Source organism: Balaenoptera ricei, chromosome 20 (genome assembly GCF_028023285.1).
Source record: "Balaenoptera ricei isolate mBalRic1 chromosome 20, mBalRic1.hap2, whole genome shotgun sequence".
NCBI classification, from domain to species: domain Eukaryota; kingdom Metazoa; phylum Chordata; class Mammalia; order Artiodactyla; family Balaenopteridae; genus Balaenoptera; species Balaenoptera ricei.
Genome location: NC_082658.1, coordinates 23,054,665 through 23,075,351, shown reverse-complemented (window position 1 = coordinate 23,075,351; position 20,687 = coordinate 23,054,665). Strand labels below are relative to the sequence as shown.

Here is a 20,687-nt window from a genome sequence, read left to right as displayed (position 1 = left end):
CGGGGCTTTCCGGGCCCGCGGACCCTAGGCCCAGGACGATCCGACCCGCGGACCCTATCCCCGTCTGGCTTCCTTCTGAGGCCTCGGGTGGGACGGGGAGGAGGAGGGTGGAGAGGGGTCCTGAGTCCACACTGAGTCAGGGTCCGGGGAAAGGAGAGGGTGTCTGTGCCAGAGGGCAGCCCTCGCCCCCTCCGATGCCTCCCCGCAGCACCATGGGGGCTCAGGACTCCGATAGGGCCGGGATCCCAGGACTGCTCGGAGAATGGGGAGGCGGACCCAGGAGCAGGGGCCTAAAGCGGAGACTCGGGGGCGCGGGTCAGGCCCCCTCCCCACACTTTCTCTAGGGCACAGTTCCCCGCCTGGGGTCACCGCCCCCTTCACCGCCCCCTCGCACCTCCCCAAGCCATCCTTGGTCCCGCCCTCTCCCTCCGGGTCCCTCCTTCCCTGACCTTCGTCCCTCCCTCTCTCCCTGCTCGCGACTCCTCCTCCTCCCGACTCCCTCCCGGCGCCGCTAAGTTTCTTCGCTCGACACCGCGCACAGACCCCGGGCCCGGCCCCGGCCCCGGCCCTGCGACCATGCTGTGCGGCCGCTGGAGGAGCCGCCACCGGCGGCACGAGGAGCCCCCGGTGCCGGCCCAGGTCGCAGCGCCCGTCGCGCTCCCGTCCCCGCCCGCACCCCAGGACGGCGGCAACAAGAGGCCCGGGCTGCGGGCGCTGAAGAAGATGGGTCAGTGAGCGGCTGGGGCGGCTCGGGGTGGGCGCGGACGGGCCCCGGCGGCGCAGCCTGGGAGGGTCGGGGTGTTCCGGCGAGCCGTTGGTGGGCTTCCCAATGGGGCTGTGGGGAGTCCGGCTAGGGATGGAAGGCCAGCACCGTTCCAGCGGGGGAGGGGAGGTCGCACCTGGGGTCACCCGAGGTCCTGGGGTCCGAGCGAGGCTCCCAGGATGGCTTTTGTTTTCCACCAGGGGGCGCCCTACCTTCGGGTCAGAAAGCCAGAGTTGCCTTCTCAGATTTGAGGGAAGTCAGTGGGGGAAAGGAAAAACTGTGGTTTATCAAGCATCTCCCAGACACTGGCCAGCACTGGGTGGTTACGGATGTGGTGCCCTTCAATCTTCTTCACATTCCTGAGAGGCAGGTGGTATAATCCCCATTTCACAGATGAAGAAGCTGACTCAGAGAAAGGAATTTGTCTATGACCACACAGCTAATAGAGGGCAAAAGTTGGTATGTACCCCACACTGCCCCTGGCCCCCTCTCAGAACCAGGGCAAAGTGGGACTGACTGGGGGGCTGAGGGCTTGAACGAGGGGGTTTACGTGTGAGAGTATTTTATACAATGTAAAATACTGTAAAACTGAAGTGGTGTAGTAGAACTGTGGTCGGTAGCATAGTTAATGAGGTGGGGCTGAGGCAACAGAGGGCAGGGCTGCCCGAAGACCTGTGTGAACCTTGGAGCAAAATTCAGAGGTCCCGATAGGTGGTCTTACCTTCTCTTTACCACTGTCCTCCACCCCTTGTTCTTTTTTACTTTTTTAAGATTTTTAAAATTTTTTATTTATTTTTTTTTTATAAATTTATTTATTTATTTTTGGCTGTGTTGGGTCTTCGTTTCTGTGCGAGGGCTTTCTCCATTTGCGGCGACCGGGGGCCACTCTTCATCGCCGTGCGCAGGCCTCTCACTATCGTGGCCTCTCTTGTTGCGGAGCACAGGCTCCAGACGTGCAGGCTCAGTAGCTGTGGCGCACGGGCTTAGTTGCTCCGCGGCATGTGGGATCCTCCCAGGCCAGGGCTCGAACCCGTGTCCCCTGCATTGGCAGGCAGATTCCCAACCACTGCGCCACCAGGGAAGCCCTTTATTTATTTTATTTATTTATTTTTGGCTGCATTGGGTCTTTGTTGCTGTGCACAGGCTTTCTCTAGTTGTGGCGAGGGGGGCTTCTCTTTGTTGAGGTGCACGGGCTTCTCATTGTAGTGGCTCCTCTTGTTGCGGAGCATGGGCTCTAGGCGCGGGGGCTTCAGTAGTTGTGGCATGTGGGCTCAGTAGTCGTGGCTCGTGGGCTCTAGAGCGCAGGCTCAGTAGTTGTAGTGCACGGGTCCGCAGCATGTGGGATTTTCCCGGACCAGGGCTCGAACCCGTGTCCCCGGCATCAGCAGGCGGATTCTCAACCACCACGCCACCAGGGAAGCCCCACCCCCCGTTCTTACTTCTACCTCCTCTCATTCATTTGACCTGAATTTATTGAGTGCTGTGTTCTGAGCACCGTGCCTGGCACTCTCCTTATGGAGACAGAGGACGCGGTCTCTGCCCTACCCTTCATCAATCACACATGCATTCCACAAACATTTATTGAGTGCCTATAGTATGCTCTGCCCTGGGGATTCAGCAACGAACAAGGCAGGCACGGTCCTGGCCCTCAGAGAGCTGAAGTACCAGCAAGGATGTCAGACAATGAAGCAAAGAAACAAGGCTATGAAGGAAGGACCAAGGTGCTAGCGAGCCCTGGCTGCACCCTGGAGCTGGAGGGAGACTAGAGTGAGGCAAAAGGAGAGAGGCAGGTGGAGGCTGGCTCCTCAAGGCCCCTACTTATAAGGTTATGGACTTTCTCTGGAGGGCAACAGGAGCCTGGGAAAGGTCTCAGGCCGGAGAAGAGAGGCAGGAATTGTGTAGAGTAGGGGTGGGTTGGACGAAGGCAGGGGTGAAACAAGGAGACCCACAGGAGGGAGGTTGAGGAGTCAGCTGGGCAAGCTGTGTGTGTGCGGGGGGGGGGGGACGGGGAGCTCAGAAGTGGGTCGGTACAGCCGAGATGGATTCCAGAACTACAGGGAGATGGACTGGGCTGGACTTTGCAGTTGGTGGGATCTGGAAGGTGTCTCTAATGGGTGGCGGCGTCATCATCCTGTGGTCTAAGGGGCAGTGGTGGTTTGGGGAGAGGTCGATGGCCATGGGGAGTTGAGGTGCTGCTGAGATAGTCAAGGGCTGATGTTGGGCCAGAGAAGCAGTCCCAGGAGTCAGCTGCCTGTGGGGGTTATGGGTACCATGGGAGGGCTGAGGTGATGCTCCTGCACACCTGCCTGCCTCCTCATTCCATACACTGTTGCTAAGCCCCGTCCGCATGCCAGGGCGCAGTGTCAGGGCTGGGGCTACGGAGATGGAGAACACAGCACCTTGCCCTGGGGGAATGAACAGTCTAGCGCCAGGAGCCACTTGTAGACAAATAATTACAGCTGAGCCCAAGACTCATTACCCTTTGGCTGAGTAACGCTGAACGGGAGCTCCGGGCACCCTGTGACAGTGACGCTCTTGGGAACTATGTGGGTGTCAGAATGCCATCTGGGCCACCCTCCCTCCCCCATGACTGCGGCACCGTCCTGTTGAGTGACTGCCTTCCGAGAGAGGAATGTCAAGTCTGTGGGGAATGACCCTTCCCCAGGCCTGACTGAGTCCAGAAACAGGTTGGAGGCGAAACCCAGGTGTCCTGGGGCCCAACTGCCCTGGCCATAAAGGCCAAGTCCTAGGTCTACCACCGAGGTAGCTTCCACGATGACCCCTGCAGCTGCTGCCTCTCCTGAAATGACCCTCAGGGCTGTGTCTTGTCACCGCCTTCGCCAAACCCCTTAGTCTAACAGAGGACAGATTTTCTTTCTGATCAGGTCAAGAGACTAGGGCAGGGAGTGGCTCAGAGTCAAAGGTGAAGAGGGGCCCAAGGAAAAGAAAGGGGGGCCATACTGGGGGAAACCGAGATGAGGGGGGATGGACCGCAGCCCCCGCGTTGAGTGGGAGTCATTTGTGGAGCCTAGGGTCCACTCCGCTCCCATCCCCTGCCCCCAGGCTGGGCTGCTGGCCTGGTCTGCACCAGGGAAGCCAGGGAACAGTTGAAGAGGCAGAAGAGGAGCCCAGGGAGCACCGCGGCAGGGCTGAGCTTGCAGTAGCCCAGATCCCACGTAATCCTCGGTCACCCCAGGGGAAGGTGCTGTCACTGTCCTCACAGATGAGAAACTCGAGGTGGAGGGGGTGAAGTCACCGGCCCAAGGCCGCGCGGCTAAGAGGCAGCGTCTGTCTGCCACCAAAGCCATCGTTTTCAATGAGGGCTCTTTATTTCTGGAATTAATGAATACTAATTAACACCTTTATAACACTGTGCGAGCGCTTTTGTCGTATTAGCTCATTTAATGTCACAACCTTATGAGGTAGGTGGGACCATTAGCCTCATTTTACGAGTGAGGAAACTGAGGTTCAGCGAGGTTCAGTAACTTGCCCCGGATTCCAAGCTGGGAAGTAGCTAAGAGAGGATTCGAACCCAGGAAGTCTGGCCCAGAGTCCAAGCTCCTAACACAATGAATGAATGAGTGATTTAAGCCTGGTGGGGAGGGGCCTGCTACACCCCTCCCCCATAGTGGCTCTGCCAGCTGCCAGGGGTGTCCTCATAGGGCTGCCAAAAAAAATATCAGTATGTCCCAAATTATGTAAATATTTGATACTAAAATATTATTTGTTGTTCATCTGAAATTCACATTTAACTGGGCATCCTGAACTTTGTCGGCAGCCCTGTCTCCCCAGAGCCTGGAACTGCCCCTGTGCCCCTGATGCTCCACCCGGCCCCTAATCCTCCCTGTGAGCAGAGCACTAAGTGGGCAGAATCTGTTCCCTTCCCTCCCCGGTCGGCACACACCACCAAGTGCCGCAGGGAAAGTGGGCTCTCCCGATGGCCTGCCCAGGGCATCTCCTGCAGGGTGAGTGGGGCTGCCAGGGGCGAGGTTGGCAGGTGGGGCAGTCTTCAGAGCAGCCCCCGGTCTGGGTAGGTGCCTGGCCTGGGTGGTGGGGGGGGTGGGCAGCCCTCCTGGTCACGCCGGTGTGTGCCAGGCAGGGCTGGGGGCTGGCTCTGTCCTGCCTCCTGGCCCCCCTCACCTCTCCTCCTTCCTCAGCTCTGAGGGGCCCCGCTCCACGATCTCAGCCCCCAAACAGGCTTCACGCCTGGTCTGGGCCTGCAGAGAAGAGTGCTGCCCCCTGTATCGTACTATGTCCACCCGGAGCGGGGGAAGCACCGCCTGCCTTTCTTGACTTTGTTGATGCTTCAAGGAATGTTATGGATTCTGGCACTGAGCTCCGCTAGGCTCTAGCCTTGGGTGTGGCAGCCAGCCAGGGCGAGGGGGACACGTTTGGTACCCGAGGTGCTGGGGCTACCTGCTGGCTTGAGGATTCCAGTGGGAAGGTGTTTGAGAGCCCTCGCTGTTGCCTGTCCCCTCCCAGAGCCTCATGGCCTCAGTCACCGGGGAAAAGCTGCTCTTCCTCCCCTCCCCCGTTGGCATGAAGCTGTCGGCTGTCGCTGTTCCCTGCATGTCTCACATTCCTGCTGGAGTCCCGTGAGCCCTTCCTGAGTGTGCACTGGCACACACACACACACACACACACACCTTAGTTTCCACGCCAAGCTGACCACCTCCCACCCACCAACCACACGCACACACACACCCCCCGATATGCACACACCACCCTACACACACCTTCACTCCTTACACACCCTGCTCTCTGCATACACACCCCGTGACCACACAGCACTCCCACCCCTGCCACCAGCCCACTCGGGCCTCTGCCCACGCCCTACACGGCCCCTGCATCCACCCCTGCCTTGGGCCACCCACACTGTTTTCAGCATACACAGCTAGTCCTCTCTGATCATCAGTGGCCCATCTGTGAGAAAGGTGGGATTGAAGGGCCAGGGATAAACTTGGCCTCCCCACAGCCCCTTCCAGCTCTGCCAGTGGGGCAGATTCCTGCCCCCAGCCTTGGCCCCAAACCACACACAGCCCAAACCGCCCAGGCTGCAGGTGGTTACTGGGAAACTGTGGTGCTGCCCGTTCCTCACCACCTCCCGGCCCCTTTCTGGGGGCTGAGATAAGCGGCTCAGGGAAGGTGTCTGGGCCCCAGCTGATGACACGGAGCTGGGCTGGGCGGGAGAGGGGCCCAGCTGGAAGCCGTGGGAATGAGGAGCAGGGATGGAGCAGAATACCCGGGTCCCTCTTCCCTCCCGGGCACTGCCTCGGTTTCCTTCTTTGTTATCATTTACTGTGAGCCCCCTGTGGGCGGGCCTCAGACAGAGAGCCCTGTGTGCTCCTTCAGTCACACAGAGCCCTTTGGGTGAGGCCCCCCAACTCTCAACGCGCTCCAGCTGCCCTGTGACCCTGGACAAGTTCGTTAGCTGCTCTGTGCCTCTTTAACAGCTTTATTGAGAATTAATTCACATCCCATACCATTGAGCCATTTAAAGTGTACAGTGGTTTCTGGCATTACATTATTATTATTATTATTTTTTGGCTGTGCTGTGTGGCATGCAGGATCTTAGTTCCTCCACCAGGGATCGAACCTGTGCCCCCTGCATTGAAAGCGCGGAGTCTTAACCAGTGGACCGCCAGCGAAGTCCCTTAATTTTTAAAAATTGTGGTAAAATATATATAACATAAAATTGGCCATGTACACCATTCTGAAGTGGGTAATTCAGTGGCATTAATTACATTCACAATGTTGTGCTATTTCTAAAACTTTTCCATCACCCTAAACAGAAACTCTGTAACCATTAGGACATAATTCACCATTCTTCCCTTTCCCCAGCCCCTGGTAACCTCTAATTTACTTTCTGTCTCTGAATTTTTAAAATTGAGGTATAAGTGATATAAAATCAGTTTCTATGAATTTGACTGTTCTAGGTACCTCATTTAAATGGAATCGTACATCATTTGTCATTTTGGGTCTGGCTTATTTCCCTTAGCATAATGTTTTCAAGGTTCATCGATGTTGTAGCAGAGATCAGATTTCACTCCTCTTTATGGCTGAATAATTATCCCACTGTATGCATAGACCACATTTTGCTTATTCATTCATTTGTTGATGTACGCTTGGGTTGTTTCCACGTTTTGGTACTGTCTGTCCTCATTTTTACTACTGTTATTTCGTGATTGTTCCCCCACCTGCTCGGTTGAGGTGGCCATGGTGCTGGCCCAGCCCAGCTCCAGGTTCAAGGCAGAGATGGATAGATAGAGAATCCACGGAAACCACAGGAGGCTTGCACGCCTGCTCCAAGCAGGTAGGAATGAGGTCGAGGAAACATCTGTGGGTTTGGATCTGGCAAGACCGATAAATATTTACTGGGTGGCTAGGCAGAGGACCAGGCCCCTCTCAGCATCACTGCCCAGGGCCTGGGCCTGCCTCCTGACCTCACGCCCTTACCTCCCTTGGTCCTGCCCTTCCCATCTGACAGATGAGCCCCCTCACTACCCCAGGGTTCAGAAGCTCAAGCAATGGAGAAATAGAGGCACCCACCCAGGGACTCAGCACCTGGCCCAGCCTGGCACTTCACCCTCATTCTGTGTGGCTTTTCCTCTGGCAGTGTGGTTGGAGGACAGTGTGGTCCAAGGGGCAGTGTGATCCGGGGGCCTGTGCTGGTTGGGTGGGCAGAATGGAATGTCACCCCTTCCCCCAGCAGGCTCCCGGGGAGCTGGGGGTGAGGGCCAGGAGTAGGGGCCTCTCCTCAACGTGGGAACCTGTCCCAGTGGGGGGCTGGTCGGGAGCTCAGGCTGCCTTTCTCCATGTCCTGTTTGCAGCAGACTCTGGACAAAAGAGGCCCTCAGTGACTCACCTCCATTTCCAGCCTTAGTCATTCACCAAGCCGCCTCCTCCCCATCCTCCCCACCTCTGGCCTTGGCATCACAGGGCTGGCCCAGTCAGGGGAGGTGGCTCCAGCTGCAGAGCCTGGTTGTCATGGGAATGAGGAGTCCCCTTTCCCATAGCTGAGGAGGTGGTGGAGGGGTGGGCTCACCCCTGGTGGCACTGCAGGTTCCCCTGAATGCCCTGCCCCCCCCTCTGTTGTTCCTCAGGATGAGAGAATGCAGAGGTTGCCTGGATGTGGGGATAGGGGCCTGAGGGTCTGGTGAGTCTCTTGGCCTGGCACATGCCAAGTTCCAGCTCTTTACCTGGAAGAAGGAGGGTTCCACCTCCCCTTCCTAGCTAGGTGGCACTGAGTGGGCATTGACCCTTCCAGAAGGCCACAGTCTAAACCCTGAGAGACCCCTTGGAGCCATTAAGGTCACAAATTGGCCCCAAGGGGGACCATAGCCTCTTAAGGATGGCAGGTTTCTCCTCCTGCCCCTGAGTCCATGATTCTCCATAATAGTCACTCTCAAAGTCATAAGGTAGGTTTTTAAACATACAGATGCCCAACCCCCAACCTGTACCTGCTGGACGAGAATCTCTGGGTCATGGGTTTTGCAACCTCCACCAGGTGATTCTGATGCACAGCTGGAGTTGAGAAACCCTGACCCACAAGGCTGCTGCCCTGACATCTGGACAGATGGCTCAGGGCTGGGGCTAGAATGCACTTAGTCCCCAGCTGTCTGTCCATCTGCCTCCCCTTTCAGAAAACACTGGCTGCAAGCCTGGCTCTGGGACAAGCACTGAGGTGAGGATATCCCAGTGCTTGGGCTTATTAAGGTCCACTGAAATTACAGTTTAGGTGGGGTGATTAATTAAAGTAACAAGTGTTGCTGGTGGTCAGGGAAGGAGAACTCCTATTTGAAGACAAATCAGGAAAGACTTCCTGGAGGAGGTGGTCCTTGAAGGACTCCAGTGTGAGGAAGAGACGGGAGAAGGATCCTACAAAGGCTCCTGGAGAGAGTGAGAGGAAGGCCCAGGAATTTAGACTTGATTCCTCGGGTCAGGGTTTGCAGCTGGGCAAGCAGGGTCCTTGGGACCACAAAGCCTAAAGCCAAACCCAGTATTGGGAGCTTGTTAAAATAAAGGGAGGAAGAGAGGCCCACTGTCTTGTTTCCTTTGGCCCACACAGTGGTGTTTTGGGGTTTTTTGTTTCAATTTGATTTAATTGCCAACATTGAAAAATCTGGAGGCGTCACATATAAACCCAGATTCGGTTCTCTGGGAACTCTGGGCCTTCATCCACTCCTGGCTGCCTCCGTCCTTCCCTACATTTTGTCTGGTTCCCACACGTTCTATTGTCCCATGGCTCATAAACCTTTGGTTTTGACCCCTGCTGAGGCAGATCTGAGCAGGGTGTGGCCCTACCAGGATGGGCAGCATTTTGACTGAATTTTGGATTTTGTAGCAGCTACTATTGTGGTCTCCATTTTATGAATGGTGAACATGAAGCTTAGAGCAGTCACAGGGTAGTGCCACCAAGGCCGTGTAACTGGGAAGTGACAGAGCTGGTATTTGACTCCTCGGACCCTGCTCTTTCCTAGGTCCTCAAGCCCAGGGTGGTTGCAGGGAGCTGGGGAGGGAGGAGGGTAGAAGGAGCAGAGGGGTCAGTGTAGTGGCCAAGGGCGAAGGTGCTGGAGCCTGACCTCCAGGGTTTGAAGCCTGCTTCTGCCACTCCCCAGCCATGGAATTCTGGCAAGTTGCTGAAGCATCTCTGCACTTGTTTTCTCGTGTGTTAATACATGAGTGGGGTCTGGCATGTAGTAGGTACTTTGTAAGCATTTTGTCTTATTAAGAAAGATGGACACTGTGACTGGAGAGCACATGTGGGCTCAGGGGTTACACGGGGTTGTGACAGTGGCTGGGCAAGGGGGATACCAAGTGTCACAGGAGATCATGCTTTCAGCTGGGCCCCACCAGGGCATCTGGAGATCAGTCCCAGGCTGGCCAAGGCAGGACTGGGCCTGGCATGCTTGGCCTGAGACCCTGGAGCCAGAGTGACCTCTGCTGTCCTCCCTTGTCTTCGGGAAAGCAGAGATGAGGAGCTTGGGTTGCAGCAAGAAAGATTTAGGTTAGATAGTGAGACTACCCTCTTGATGGTCAGGTTTTCGTGTCAAGGGAAAAGGCTATTGATGGCAGATTCTAGGCTTGAAGGCTGGAGGCCGTGATGGAGGGGAGTGGCAGAAAGAGTGACCTTTAGCGAGGCCTGAGTCCCAGGCGCTGCCTTGAGCTCTGCTCTGAGGGCCTCCAGAGGAGGCTGCTTGACAGGGAGGAGGGCAGACCTGTTACTGGCACCCCTCCCGGGGGGCCTGGGTGGGACACACCAAGCACAGGCCGTGGGGCCAAAAAGCCTATAGCCAAAGCCAGTGTTGGGGCCTGTTACAGGGAGAGGAAGAGCTGCCTGGGAGAGTTTGCAGAGGCTTGGGCAGGGAGGCCGCACCTCCCTGCTGGGAGGAGGGTGGCGGGAACCTGCAGGCAGGGCCGGCCAGGATGCCCATGGCCTCCCGCCCCCGCAGGCCTGACGGAGGACGAGGACGTGCGCGCCATGCTGCGGGGCTCCCGGCTCTGCAAGATCCGCTCGCGGACATGGAAGAAGGAGCGGCTGTACCGGCTGCAGGAGGACGGCCTGAGCGTGTGGTTCCAGCGGCGCATCCCACGCGCGCCTTCGCAGCACATCTGTGAGCTGGGACCCGGGCGGGCGTGGGCAGGCGGGGGACAGTGGAGGCCCGGCCCCGCCGCCCTGACCCGGCCGCGCGCGTCCCGTCCCTCTCCGCAGTCTTCGTGCAGCATATCGAGGCTGTCCGGGAGGGCCACCAGTCCGAGGGCCTGCGGCGCTTCGGGGGCGCCTTCGAGCCGGCGCGCTGCCTAACCATCGCCTTCAAGGGGCGTCGCAAGAACTTGGACCTGGTGGCGCCCACGGCCGAGGAGGCGCAGCGCTGGGTGCGCGGTCTGGCCAAGCTGCGCGCGCGCCTCGATGCCATGAGCCAGCGCGAGCGCCTCGACCAATATCCTCCCCCCGGCGGGGAGGGCAGTGGACCGCGCGGGGAGAGGGGCCGGCCCTGTGCCGGGATCAGGCCCAGGGGAGGCGTGGCTCCGCCCTTAGGGACCCGCGGTTTGAGATAGAGCCCCTTGTCTTCAGAACTGAGGGTGGTGACGGGGCATCCTGTCTCTGGGGAGCCCGGTCCCGTGGAGGACGTGCGGCTGGGGCACTCAGGGGGTCCACAGGCTGAGGGGAAAGCACAGCCCCCAAATCCGGGAGCCCCCAGGGCGGGGGTGAGGGTATGCCATACCTGCCAGTTACCTGTCAGCAGGGGGCGGGGCCCAGCCTGTTTCTAGTATTTCCTGAGCACCCACACCTGGATCCACTTCTATCTGCATCGAGCAGACTCCAACCAGGACAGTAAGATGAGCTTCAAGGAGATCAAGAACCTGCTCCGCATGGTCAACGTGGACATGAACGACATGTACGCCTACCGCCTCTTCAAGGTGGGCATCTGCCACCATTCTGACCTCTGCTCTCTGCCTTCCCCCAGCCATCTGAGTCATCGGTTCCCTCCCCCCTTCCCACCCCCCAGCTTTTGTGGTGAGTGGCCTCTCTCTGCAGAAAGGCCACATCTGGGCCTAGGTACACTTTCATCCCAGTGAAGCCACTGGGCCAGGATGGGAGTGCTGGCCCAGAGCTCCTTTCCTCACCCTCAGGCAGAGCCCAGGTAGGGAGGACCTCGGGCTCATGGGTACACACAGGAGCACACCCCCCTCCACTGTGGCATGTGTGGCACCTCCACACGTGACCGTGTACACCCCACATGTGGGAGCACAGACAGGGGCCCACAGAGGTGGGCTCTGCATCCGTGGCCCAGTTGGATCACGTGGAGACACCTGTGTGGATGTTGACTGTGACTCCAAAAGACAGGAGGGCCATGGCACCTGTGCACCTGGGCCGATAGCACCACGTGAATTCTGTTATGTGTTGCTCATTGACCCTGGGTGTGAACGTGTGAGGGTGAGAACGGTAGCGTATACACACGGGAAGGGGGGATTCTGGCACCGGGCCTCAGCCCTGCCCAGGGCTCACAGTTTTTCCTCCTACATCTTGATTCTTGGAGTAGGTCATGGGGCAGAGGAACAGGTAATGAACCCAGGAGTCCTTTCTTAGAATCCCAGCCCTGCGATTTAGCAGCTGTGTGAGTCTGAGTGAGACCCGGAGCCTGGCTAGCTTTCAGTTTCTCCACCTGTGAAACTGCGGACAACGCCTCCTTCCCAGACATGGTGGATGACGGGTGTGTCGGCGCAGGCCAGCTCTCCCAGGGTGTCCTCCTCCTCTGAATCTCTCCCTCCTGCTCTCCAGGAGTGTGACCGCTCCAACAATGAGTGGCTGGAGGGGCCTGAGATCGAGGAGTTTCTGCGACGGCTGCTGAAACGCCCCGAGCTGGAGGAGATCTTCCATCGGTACTCGGGCGAGGACCGGGTGTTGAGCACCTCCGAGCTGCTGGAGTTCCTGGAGGACCAGGGTGAGGATGGCGCCACGCTGGCCCACGCCCGGCAGCTCATCCACACCTATGAGCTCAACGAGACAGGTGAGGGGTCTGACAGATGGGGCTGGGGCCAACACGGCCCAGGGCTCGGCATCTGACAGGTCCGGGTTCCCAGCTAAGTGGGCTCTGCTATTACAGGCTGTGGGCACCATCTTGGGCAGGTTACCTTGCCTCTCTGAGACTCAGCTGCCACATCTGTAAAATGGCATAGTAATGTACCGTCCTCACAGGGTTGGGTTGAAATTAAATGGCATAACTTGGGAGTCCCCTGGTGGCCTACTGGTTAGGATTCCAGCTTTTCACTGCCGTGGCCCGGGTTCAATCCCTGGTCGGGAAACAGATCCCGCAAGCTGTGAGGCGTGGCCAAAAAAAAAAAGGCGTAACTTACGTAGAGTCCAGTCAGTAGGCAGGTGCTCACTATTACTAAGTTGAGTGAGCTTTGAGGCATTTTAGGGCCAAAGGGGTCCCCCGTGATGCGCTCTTCTGCCCATTCCTTCAGCCAAGCAGCATGAACTGATGACTCTGGATGGCTTCATGATGTACCTGTTGTCGCCTGAGGGGGCTGCCCTGAACCTGGCCCACACGTGTGTGTTCCAGGACATGAACCAGCCCCTGGCCCACTACTTCATCTCCTGCTCCCACAATACCTACCTGACCGACTCTCAGATCGGTGGGCCCAGCAGCACCGAGGCCTATGTTAGGTACCATAGTGGGGGGGATGGTGGGAGTGAACATGTCTGGGAGCCAGTTTGGGGATGGACATGGGGCTCAACTCCCGCCCTGGGCTTCCTGGGGCCTACCTGGGGGCCTGTCCATTGCCCTGCTCTGTGCCACCCACATGACACCTTGCCCATCCATCCATCTGTCCGCAGAGCCTTTGCCCAGGGATGCCGCTGTGTGGAGCTTGACTGCTGGGAGGGGCCAGGAGGGGAGCCGGTCATCTACCATGGCCACACCCTCACCTCCAAGATCCTCTTCCGAGATGTGATCCAGGCAGTGCGTGACCACGCCTTCACTGTGAGCCCTGGGACCCCCACGCCCAGCCCCAGAGCCTTCCCCATGACATCAGCTGGTCTCGGTCCTTCCAAAAGAAACCCCTGGGACTTCCCTAGTGGTCCAGTGGTTAGGACTCTGTGCTTCCACTGCAGGGGGCATGGGTTCGATCCCTGGTCAGGGAACTAAGATCCTGCATGCTGTGGCGTGGCCAAAAAAACCCCAAAACAAAAACCCCCCAAAACAAAAGAAACCCCTGCCCAGAGACTCACTTTCACCAAGTGCTGCTGGGACAGCTGCCCAATGGGGGTAGAATAAAGCTGGGTGAGAGGCTCCCTTCTCCCACCCTTATATTTAGTAAATGTATTAAAATAGTAAAATTTCCAGAAGAAAACCTTGTGGGTAGGGAAGGACATTTTAATCATGACTCGCAAAGAGAAAATCGTGAAAGAGAGGCTCAGTGTTGCACCTACATAAAATTGCAACTTCTGTCGAGCTATACAAACCTTACCATCAACAAATGATGGGCTGGGACCAAAAGTGTGCAACCTAAACGACATGGTCAGTGTCATTAACAGATAAAGAGCATTTATAAAAGAAAAACATTCCTGCAGCCACCCTCAGCTCCCCAGACAGTCCACCCCTTCCCCAAGGCCCCAGATCTGACCTCTGCCCCTCCACGTACACACTGACCCCAGTGTGTCCCACATCCACTCACTCAGTCTCCCCCAGAGTGGGTTCTCCAGAGCCCTGCCTTTGCCTGCCTGTCCTGAAAGGGGTGGGGGGCCGGGCATAGCAGGGGTCCTGCTGGGGGAGGGGTGAGTGACTCTGAGCTGCCGCCCCTCCCTCCCACAGCTGTCCCCGTACCCTGTCATCCTGTCCCTCGAGAACCACTGTGGGCTGGAGCAGCAGGCTGCCATGGCCCGTCACCTCCACACCATCCTAGGGGACATGCTGGTGACGCAGCTGCTGGACTCCCAGAACCCTGAAGAGCTGCCGTCCCCAGAGGTGATGCTCCCGGACCCCCAGCCTGGGTGGGGGGAGGGTCTGGCTCCGAGGTCCACCATCCACCTCCCTTGTTCAGGCCCCCTCCCCTCTCTCTGTCTTAACCTTCCTCCGCTTCTCCGTTCATCTGACATCTGCCACCCTGTGGTCTTGTCACTTGTCTGCCTTCCATTTTGACTAGACATACCCCACCCTCTCACCTGGCATCGAAGGCCCTCTACGACCTGGCCCTGACCTCCCCGCTCTGCCTCCTGCCCACGGAGTCCCTGCAGGCTCGGCCATTCCCATCTCGAAGGCCTTGGTTGACACTGTCTGCTCCACCTGCAGCTCCCTTCCTAGCCATCTGTGCTCGCCAGGCTCCACCTGCTTAGAGCTCTAGCTCAGCACAGAGGGCCTCTTCCTGCGGCCGTAACAACTTCCTCAGCTCTCTGGCCAGAAGTGGTCCATCCTCCTTTCCTCCCAACCCCCAGAGCATTTTATCTGCCCCTTCAGGACATTTATCCTTTTTAGGCTCTTTGAGAAAACTCTCCTCCTACTCCCAATCCCAAATTATGCAAGGAATGTAGATTCACCTTTGTGTGTGATTTGATTTTTTTATCAGTATGAAAATAACATACATATGGTAAAAGAAAAAATGGAGCCGCAGAAAAGCATACACAATGAAAAATGGATTTTCCTCCACTCAGGCTCCCCCCTGTCCTATTTCTGAAGAAGTAATCATCTTCAACAGTGTCTTGTGAATCCTTCCAGAACTTTCCCATGCATATATATAGCTATGTACATAGCTATCTTCTCCTTCAAATGGTACACAAAGAAGATCATGTGAACACATATTCTACACGCGCTTCTTTCACATGAGATCTTTTTTGAAGAGAGCACCTACTCTTTCAACCCTGAGCTGTCTCATTCATTTTATTGGCTGCTGTGTAGTATGCTGATGCTTAGAGGGGCCCCATTAGCCAGTCCCCTGTGGATAGAGCTGTTTCCCTCATAGGTTTCTTCCTATTAGAAACATCACTCATCTCTGTCTCCTTCGCTGCTCGCCACCCGGGGCCAGCCCCTCACACAGTGGTGGCTGAATGATAGACTGACCGGCTGACATAGGGGCCAAAGGGCTTAATTGTTCCGTGTTGGTCTCTACAGCAGCTGAAAGGCCGGGTCCTGGTGAAGGGGAAGAAGCTGCCAGCTGCTCGGAATGAGGACGGTCGAGTTCTATCAGACCGGGAGGAGGACAACGAAGACGAGGACGAAGAAGAGGAGGCGGGAGCCGCAGAGCAGAGGCGGCGGGTGAGTGGGCCTGGCTGGGCCGGCCCGGGCTGGGCAGGGGCTTGATACCACTGTGGAGCTTGGGGGCAGGTGGCAGAGGGAAGGAAGGTGGGAGGACCAGGGGTCTGGAGTGGGCAGACCCCCGCTGAGGCTCGTCTCCCAGGCTAAGCAGATCTCCCCGGAGCTGTCGGCCCTGGCCGTGTACTGCTGTGCCACCCGCCTGCGGACCCTGCGCTCTGCCCTGCCCCAGCCCTGCCAGGTCAGCTCCCTCAGCGAGCGCAAGGCCAAGAAGCTCATCCGAGAGGCAGGTAGGAGCCAGGACGTCGGGCCTCTGGGGGACCTGCAGGCTCCTGGTGGGTGGTAGATGTTGAAGTTGATCTGGAAAGGAGTGCGGAAGGGCTTCGGGGGCAGTGAAAAGAGGGGCTCAGGGAATGAGTGCCCAGCACATGCCCAGCACCGGGCCAGGCGTACATAGAGGGAAAAGGGCACAGGGAAGAGGGAGGCTGCTGTCTGCCTTCACCAGCTCACAGCCTGGTGCTGGGGCCAGACATAGATGGAGAATTACTGTGCAGGGTGATCAGTCGGGCATGACAGGCATGACGGAGGCTGGGGAAGCCCAGCAGGAGGGGGTGAGATCAGAGAAGGGTTCCCGAGCAGGTGATGGCTGAGAAGACACCTGACTGAAGGATGAGGAGGAAGCAGCCAGGTGAGGAGGGGGAGGGGACTTCCAGACAGGAGGAGCAGGTTGCCCCAAGGCCTGGAGGCTTGAGGTATAGGAAGGGTTCCTGGAACCGGAGGCATGGCTGGAGGAGTGCTTGTGGGATGAGCCATGAAAGACAGGGGATGCCAGCCTAGGGCCAGGTGCTCCACCCACGGAGTCGACTTGGGGGGGGAGGCAGTGCCAGGCGGCGGGAGCGGGGGGGGGGGGGGTCCCTGCCCCTCTCTGGACTTCAGCAGCCTCCTTGTGAGGACCCCCGTCCCCTCATCAGAGAGAACAAGGAGCGGGGGCAGGGGAGCTGGGGATGGGAGTTCAGCCTCTGTTCCCAGCTTGTCTCTGGAGGTGGGGGAGGGGAGGTGACAGGCCCTGGCACCCGGTGAGCCACAGCCCAGGGGCTGTCACAGTCCTGCCCCAACTCTCCCTCAGGGAACAGCTTCATCAGGCACAATGCCTGCCAACTGACCCGTGTCTACCCACTGGGGCTGCGGATGAACTCCGCCAACTACAACCCCCAGGAGATGTGGAACTCGGGCTGTCAGCTGGGTGAGTGGGAGCAGCAGGAGAGGGGGTGGGCAGGGGGCCACGGAGGCCCCGGCGGTGATGAGGCCACACAGCTTTCCAGAAGGTGGAAAAATGAGTCTTGTTGATGACAATTATTAAAAGACTGATCAACAAGGAAGGTGGGGAAACACAAAGCAGGCTCGTTTGTGTAAACGAGCCAGTGTACAATCTCAAAACTTTTCATGAAGGTGGAAATTAAAAACCTCCACTCCCATGTGCCCCTCACATACACACACACACCCCGGCAGTCCCCACTAAGTCAACGCTGACGAGCGTGTGCTCTGGAGGGACGCTGAGCAGCGCCAAAGGAGAGGAGCCTGGTCCCCTTGGGGGCAGGTAGGGCAGCATCTGGCTTCCTTGGATCCTGGCTCTGGCCCGGCCCCAGGCCCAGCCCCACCCTCCGGTTCCAGCCGCGGAGGCTGGGTTCCCTGGCTGCCGTGAAACCCCCCAGCCATGGTAGGGGTGGGATAGCACTACCCAGGCAGTGGGACCCTGAGCCCTCTCTAGAGAGAGCTGAGTCCTTGCCCCATGAGGTGTGTCTGGCGGGGAGGGCAGTGAGACTCCTGAAACCGAGCAGTGAAGAGAGGGCCACTAAGAGCCCCTGCCCTGCCCCCGCTGTGTCCACAGTGGCCCTGAACTTCCAGACGCCAGGTTATGAGATGGACCTCAATGCCGGGCGCTTCCTTATCAATGGGCGGTGCGGCTATGTCCTGAAACCTGCCTGTCTGCGGCAGCCTGACACAACCTTTGACCCTGAGTGTCCTGGAACCCCCAGAACGACCTTCACCATCCAGGTCAGCAGCCTGGACCACACCCTGCCTGGGGTCCCTGTCTGCGGGGTGCCAGCCTGAGGATAGCAGAGGCCTGGGGACAGCTTGAGCGAGGGCGGTCCGCCTCCGGGTCCTGAGCGGGAGGGCCGGTGTGAGCCCCGCGGGCCAGGCTAGCTCCCCTTCCTCCCCCGCAGGTGCTGACTGCGCAGCAGCTGCCCAAGCTGAACGCCGAGAAGCCAAACTCCATCGTGGACCCGCTGGTGCGCATTGAGATCCACGGGGTGCCCGCAGACTGCGCTTGCAAGGAGACCAACTACGTGCTCAACAATGGTGGGGGCCCTGCTGGGGCGAGCTGGGGGCAGACAGCGGGGAGCGGGGCAGGTGCAGGGCGGGCTCTTGACGGACAGGCCTGCGCCCTAGGCTTCAACCCCCGCTGGGGGCAGACCCTGCAGTTCCAGCTGCGGGCTCCGGAGCTGGTGCTGGTCCGGTTCGTGGTAGAAGATTATGACGCCACGTCCCCCAATGACTTTGTGGGCCAGTTTACACTGCCTCTCAGCAGCCTGAAGCAAGGTTGGTGGGGTTGATGGGGGTGGAAAGAGAAGGGGGGCTGGGCCTCCAAGACCCTGTTCACCCAGGCTGCCCACTCCCTCCAAGAGCCTGCCCTAAGCCAGCCCGAGCTGGGCCCAGCCTCCAGCCCCCAGGGCTGGGATGCGGTCTCTGCCCCACACGCCTGGCCCTGCGGTGCAGTGGGCAGAGAAGCTGACACTGGGCTCCCCTCCCGGCAGGATACCGCCACATCCACCTGCTTTCCAAGGACGGGGCCTCACTGTCACCAGCCACCCTCTTTGTCCACATCTGCATCCAGCGCTCCTGACGGCACAGCTGAGCCACCCTGGGTTCTGCAGGTGCCAGTCTGCATCCCTCAGCGGAGGCCCTCTCCTCCTCCGGAGTGGAGGGGTGACGGAGGGCCAGCCCCTCCAGCCTCCCACTTAGCCTGCCCGCCAGGCTCTGTTCTCAACTGGGTGCTGAGGGCCGCCTCAGCCCCTCCTGAAGAACAGGCAGTTGATCTTTTCCCTGGGCCATGAGATGCCCCCAGCTCCTCGGGTGCTCAGCCCACCTGGTCGTCGTGGCTTCTGAAGAGCCAGGCCTGTTGCTGCCAGGAGACTTGGGGAGCAGGACACGTGAGCCCTTGGCCACTCTCTGCCCCATCCCAGCCTCCTTCCCACAAGGAGTCCAGCCACCCCCTTGCCCCCTCCCCAGGCGTTAGCCACCCCCTAAGGCCCTCCTTCCCCCTCCAGGCTTTCTGGGCTCCTCCCTCCAGCTCTGGAACCTGAGCGCTGCTCCCTTGTTAAAGCAAGCAGGGGCGGGGAGGCTCAGCCCTGGGGAAACGTAGGAGGAGATTTTTAACTTGTCTTAGAAGAGCCCTGGAGAGGACAGCAGAACAAAATAAAGAAGCAAGTTTATTTTACCATTGCTACCCCCTGAGCACCTCTGAGGCCACACCCACAGGCCTATGAGGAAGGACGGGGCAGAGGGAGCGTCCCTTGGGCTTCTTGCTGCATCTGGGCTCCCTGTCTAAGACAGCCAGGGGTGTTGGAGGAGCTGCCGCAGCTCAAAATAGCCCTGACCCTTCCTCTTGGCTCAAAGCTGCTGCCAGCATCACAAGACTGTGAGGACAGCGGTTCACAAAGCCACCCCCACAGCACGTACACCAGGGGCCTTGGATGGGGAGGGGGCAGGTGGGTGGGCTTCTGCCAGAGCAGGATTGTTATGGCCCTCAAGGGGGCGGGGACAGGCCTCTGAGGGACTCCAGGCAGAGTCCCTCTTTCCAGGCTCAGCTGGGTTCGAGGCCCCTGTCTGCTCAGTAGACGAATCCCAGAGACCTGGAGCTCTCCTTCTACCAGCCAACCAGCCTTCTAGACAAAGGCCTGGAAAGCAGCGGGCCGCCCCAGGCCCCCCTAGAGATGCTGGGAGAGCGTGCCCAGACATCAGAAGACAGAATGCAGAGGAAACCTATCAGAAAGGTGACTTTCTGGGATTAAATGTGGAGCCCTGGCATCTGGGGTTCCCTCAAGCAACAGCACCAACACTGAACAAGGGTTGAGCTTGATGGCAGTTCCTGAGGGTGGCCTGGGGCAGGGGCTGGGCTGGGCTGGGGCTGGAAGCTGCTCCCATAGAACCCAGGGCTGGGCTGTCTCCACCTTCCTGCCATGACCTGATGCAGGAAGTGACAGCCTCACCCTGCTCTCGGTTTACACTGAGAGGGGCATTTGGTTCTGATGAATTAGTGTGTCTGAAAGAAGACAATCAGACTCTGAAGGGGCCCAGATGCCCCCCTGTCCAGGAACCATGAAGGAAGGGGCTGGGCGGCCTTGGTACACAGCACTCACGGCTCTGAGGAGAGGCAGGCGGCCAAACTGCAGCCGCATGGTGCGGGGCATGGTGAGGCCAGGTCCAGTGTTGGGGTATGAAGGGCAACTGAGAGTTGTCCGGTCCCCCTGGGCTGGGGCTCCTGTCAGGTGAACACGGGCGCCCCGGCTGAGCCCCCCATCCTGCTTCTCGTCTCCGGTTTGGTGAAGCAGAGGAAGGGTTTACTGCTAGGAGAAGAGCCCGAAGGCTGGGAAGATGGCCTTCAAAGGGCGAGAGTCTTTAAGGCAAAAAAGCTGACAGGAACTGATTATGGGAGCTGGGGGCAAAGAAGAAACACAGCTCATAATTCTGGAGACCCCTGGGTGGAGACCACCCACAGGGCTGTGTTCTCCCAGCCCAAACCTAAGATGGGAACGAAGGCCTGAAGGCCCGCTTTCAGGAGCTGGAGTCAGCTGGTCCGGGGCTGGGGAGAGACATTAGGTGGGGGTCTAGGAGGACCGGGAAAAGGCCTCATGGATGATCCCAGGGGCAGATCCTGTGTCCTCTCAGGGTGCCACTCAGGGCCCAGGTTCCCTGGGAAGGGGCTCGGAGGCACCAGCCATGGGGGGGGAATGGATGAAAATGTCCAGAGGAAGAGAAGAGGGGGTGGGCGGGGGGGACACACATGACACACAGGAAGTCTAGATGCGGTTTCTCAGGCCCTTCCTGGGAAACCTTTCTGGTTCAGTGGGACCTGCCAGCCTGCAGCATTAAAAGCACCTCCGGTGTCT

At 58.5% G+C, this 20,687-nt stretch overlaps 1 protein-coding gene across 3 annotated transcripts; it reads left to right on the top strand.

Annotated features, from left to right (window-relative positions):
• Positions 1-188: 188 nt before the first annotated feature.
• Positions 189-19,015, top strand: PLCD3 (phospholipase C delta 3). 3 transcript variants are annotated; one of them, XR_009499669.1, is made up of 15 exons: positions 189-727; positions 10,216-10,377; positions 10,476-10,704; positions 11,056-11,185; positions 12,048-12,276; positions 12,734-12,935; positions 13,107-13,251; positions 14,083-14,235; positions 15,376-15,519; positions 15,662-15,806; positions 16,643-16,759; positions 17,405-17,571; positions 17,742-17,877; positions 17,991-18,117; positions 18,333-18,420. XR_009499669.1 is itself a non-coding variant. In XM_059908073.1 (15 exons), exons 1-15 carry the CDS (start codon positions 577-579, stop codon positions 18,419-18,421), a joined length of 2,349 nt encoding a protein of 782 aa, XP_059764056.1. In that variant the 5' UTR covers positions 191-576; the 3' UTR covers positions 18,422-19,015. The 3 variants fall into 3 exon arrangements, 2 of the variants coding, with proteins under 2 accessions (XP_059764057.1, XP_059764056.1); XM_059908073.1 differs by having other exon boundaries at positions 191-727; positions 17,968-18,117; positions 18,333-19,015; XM_059908074.1 differs by lacking the exon at positions 17,991-18,117 and having other exon boundaries at positions 18,333-19,015.
• Positions 19,016-20,687: the final 1,672 nt, after the last annotated feature.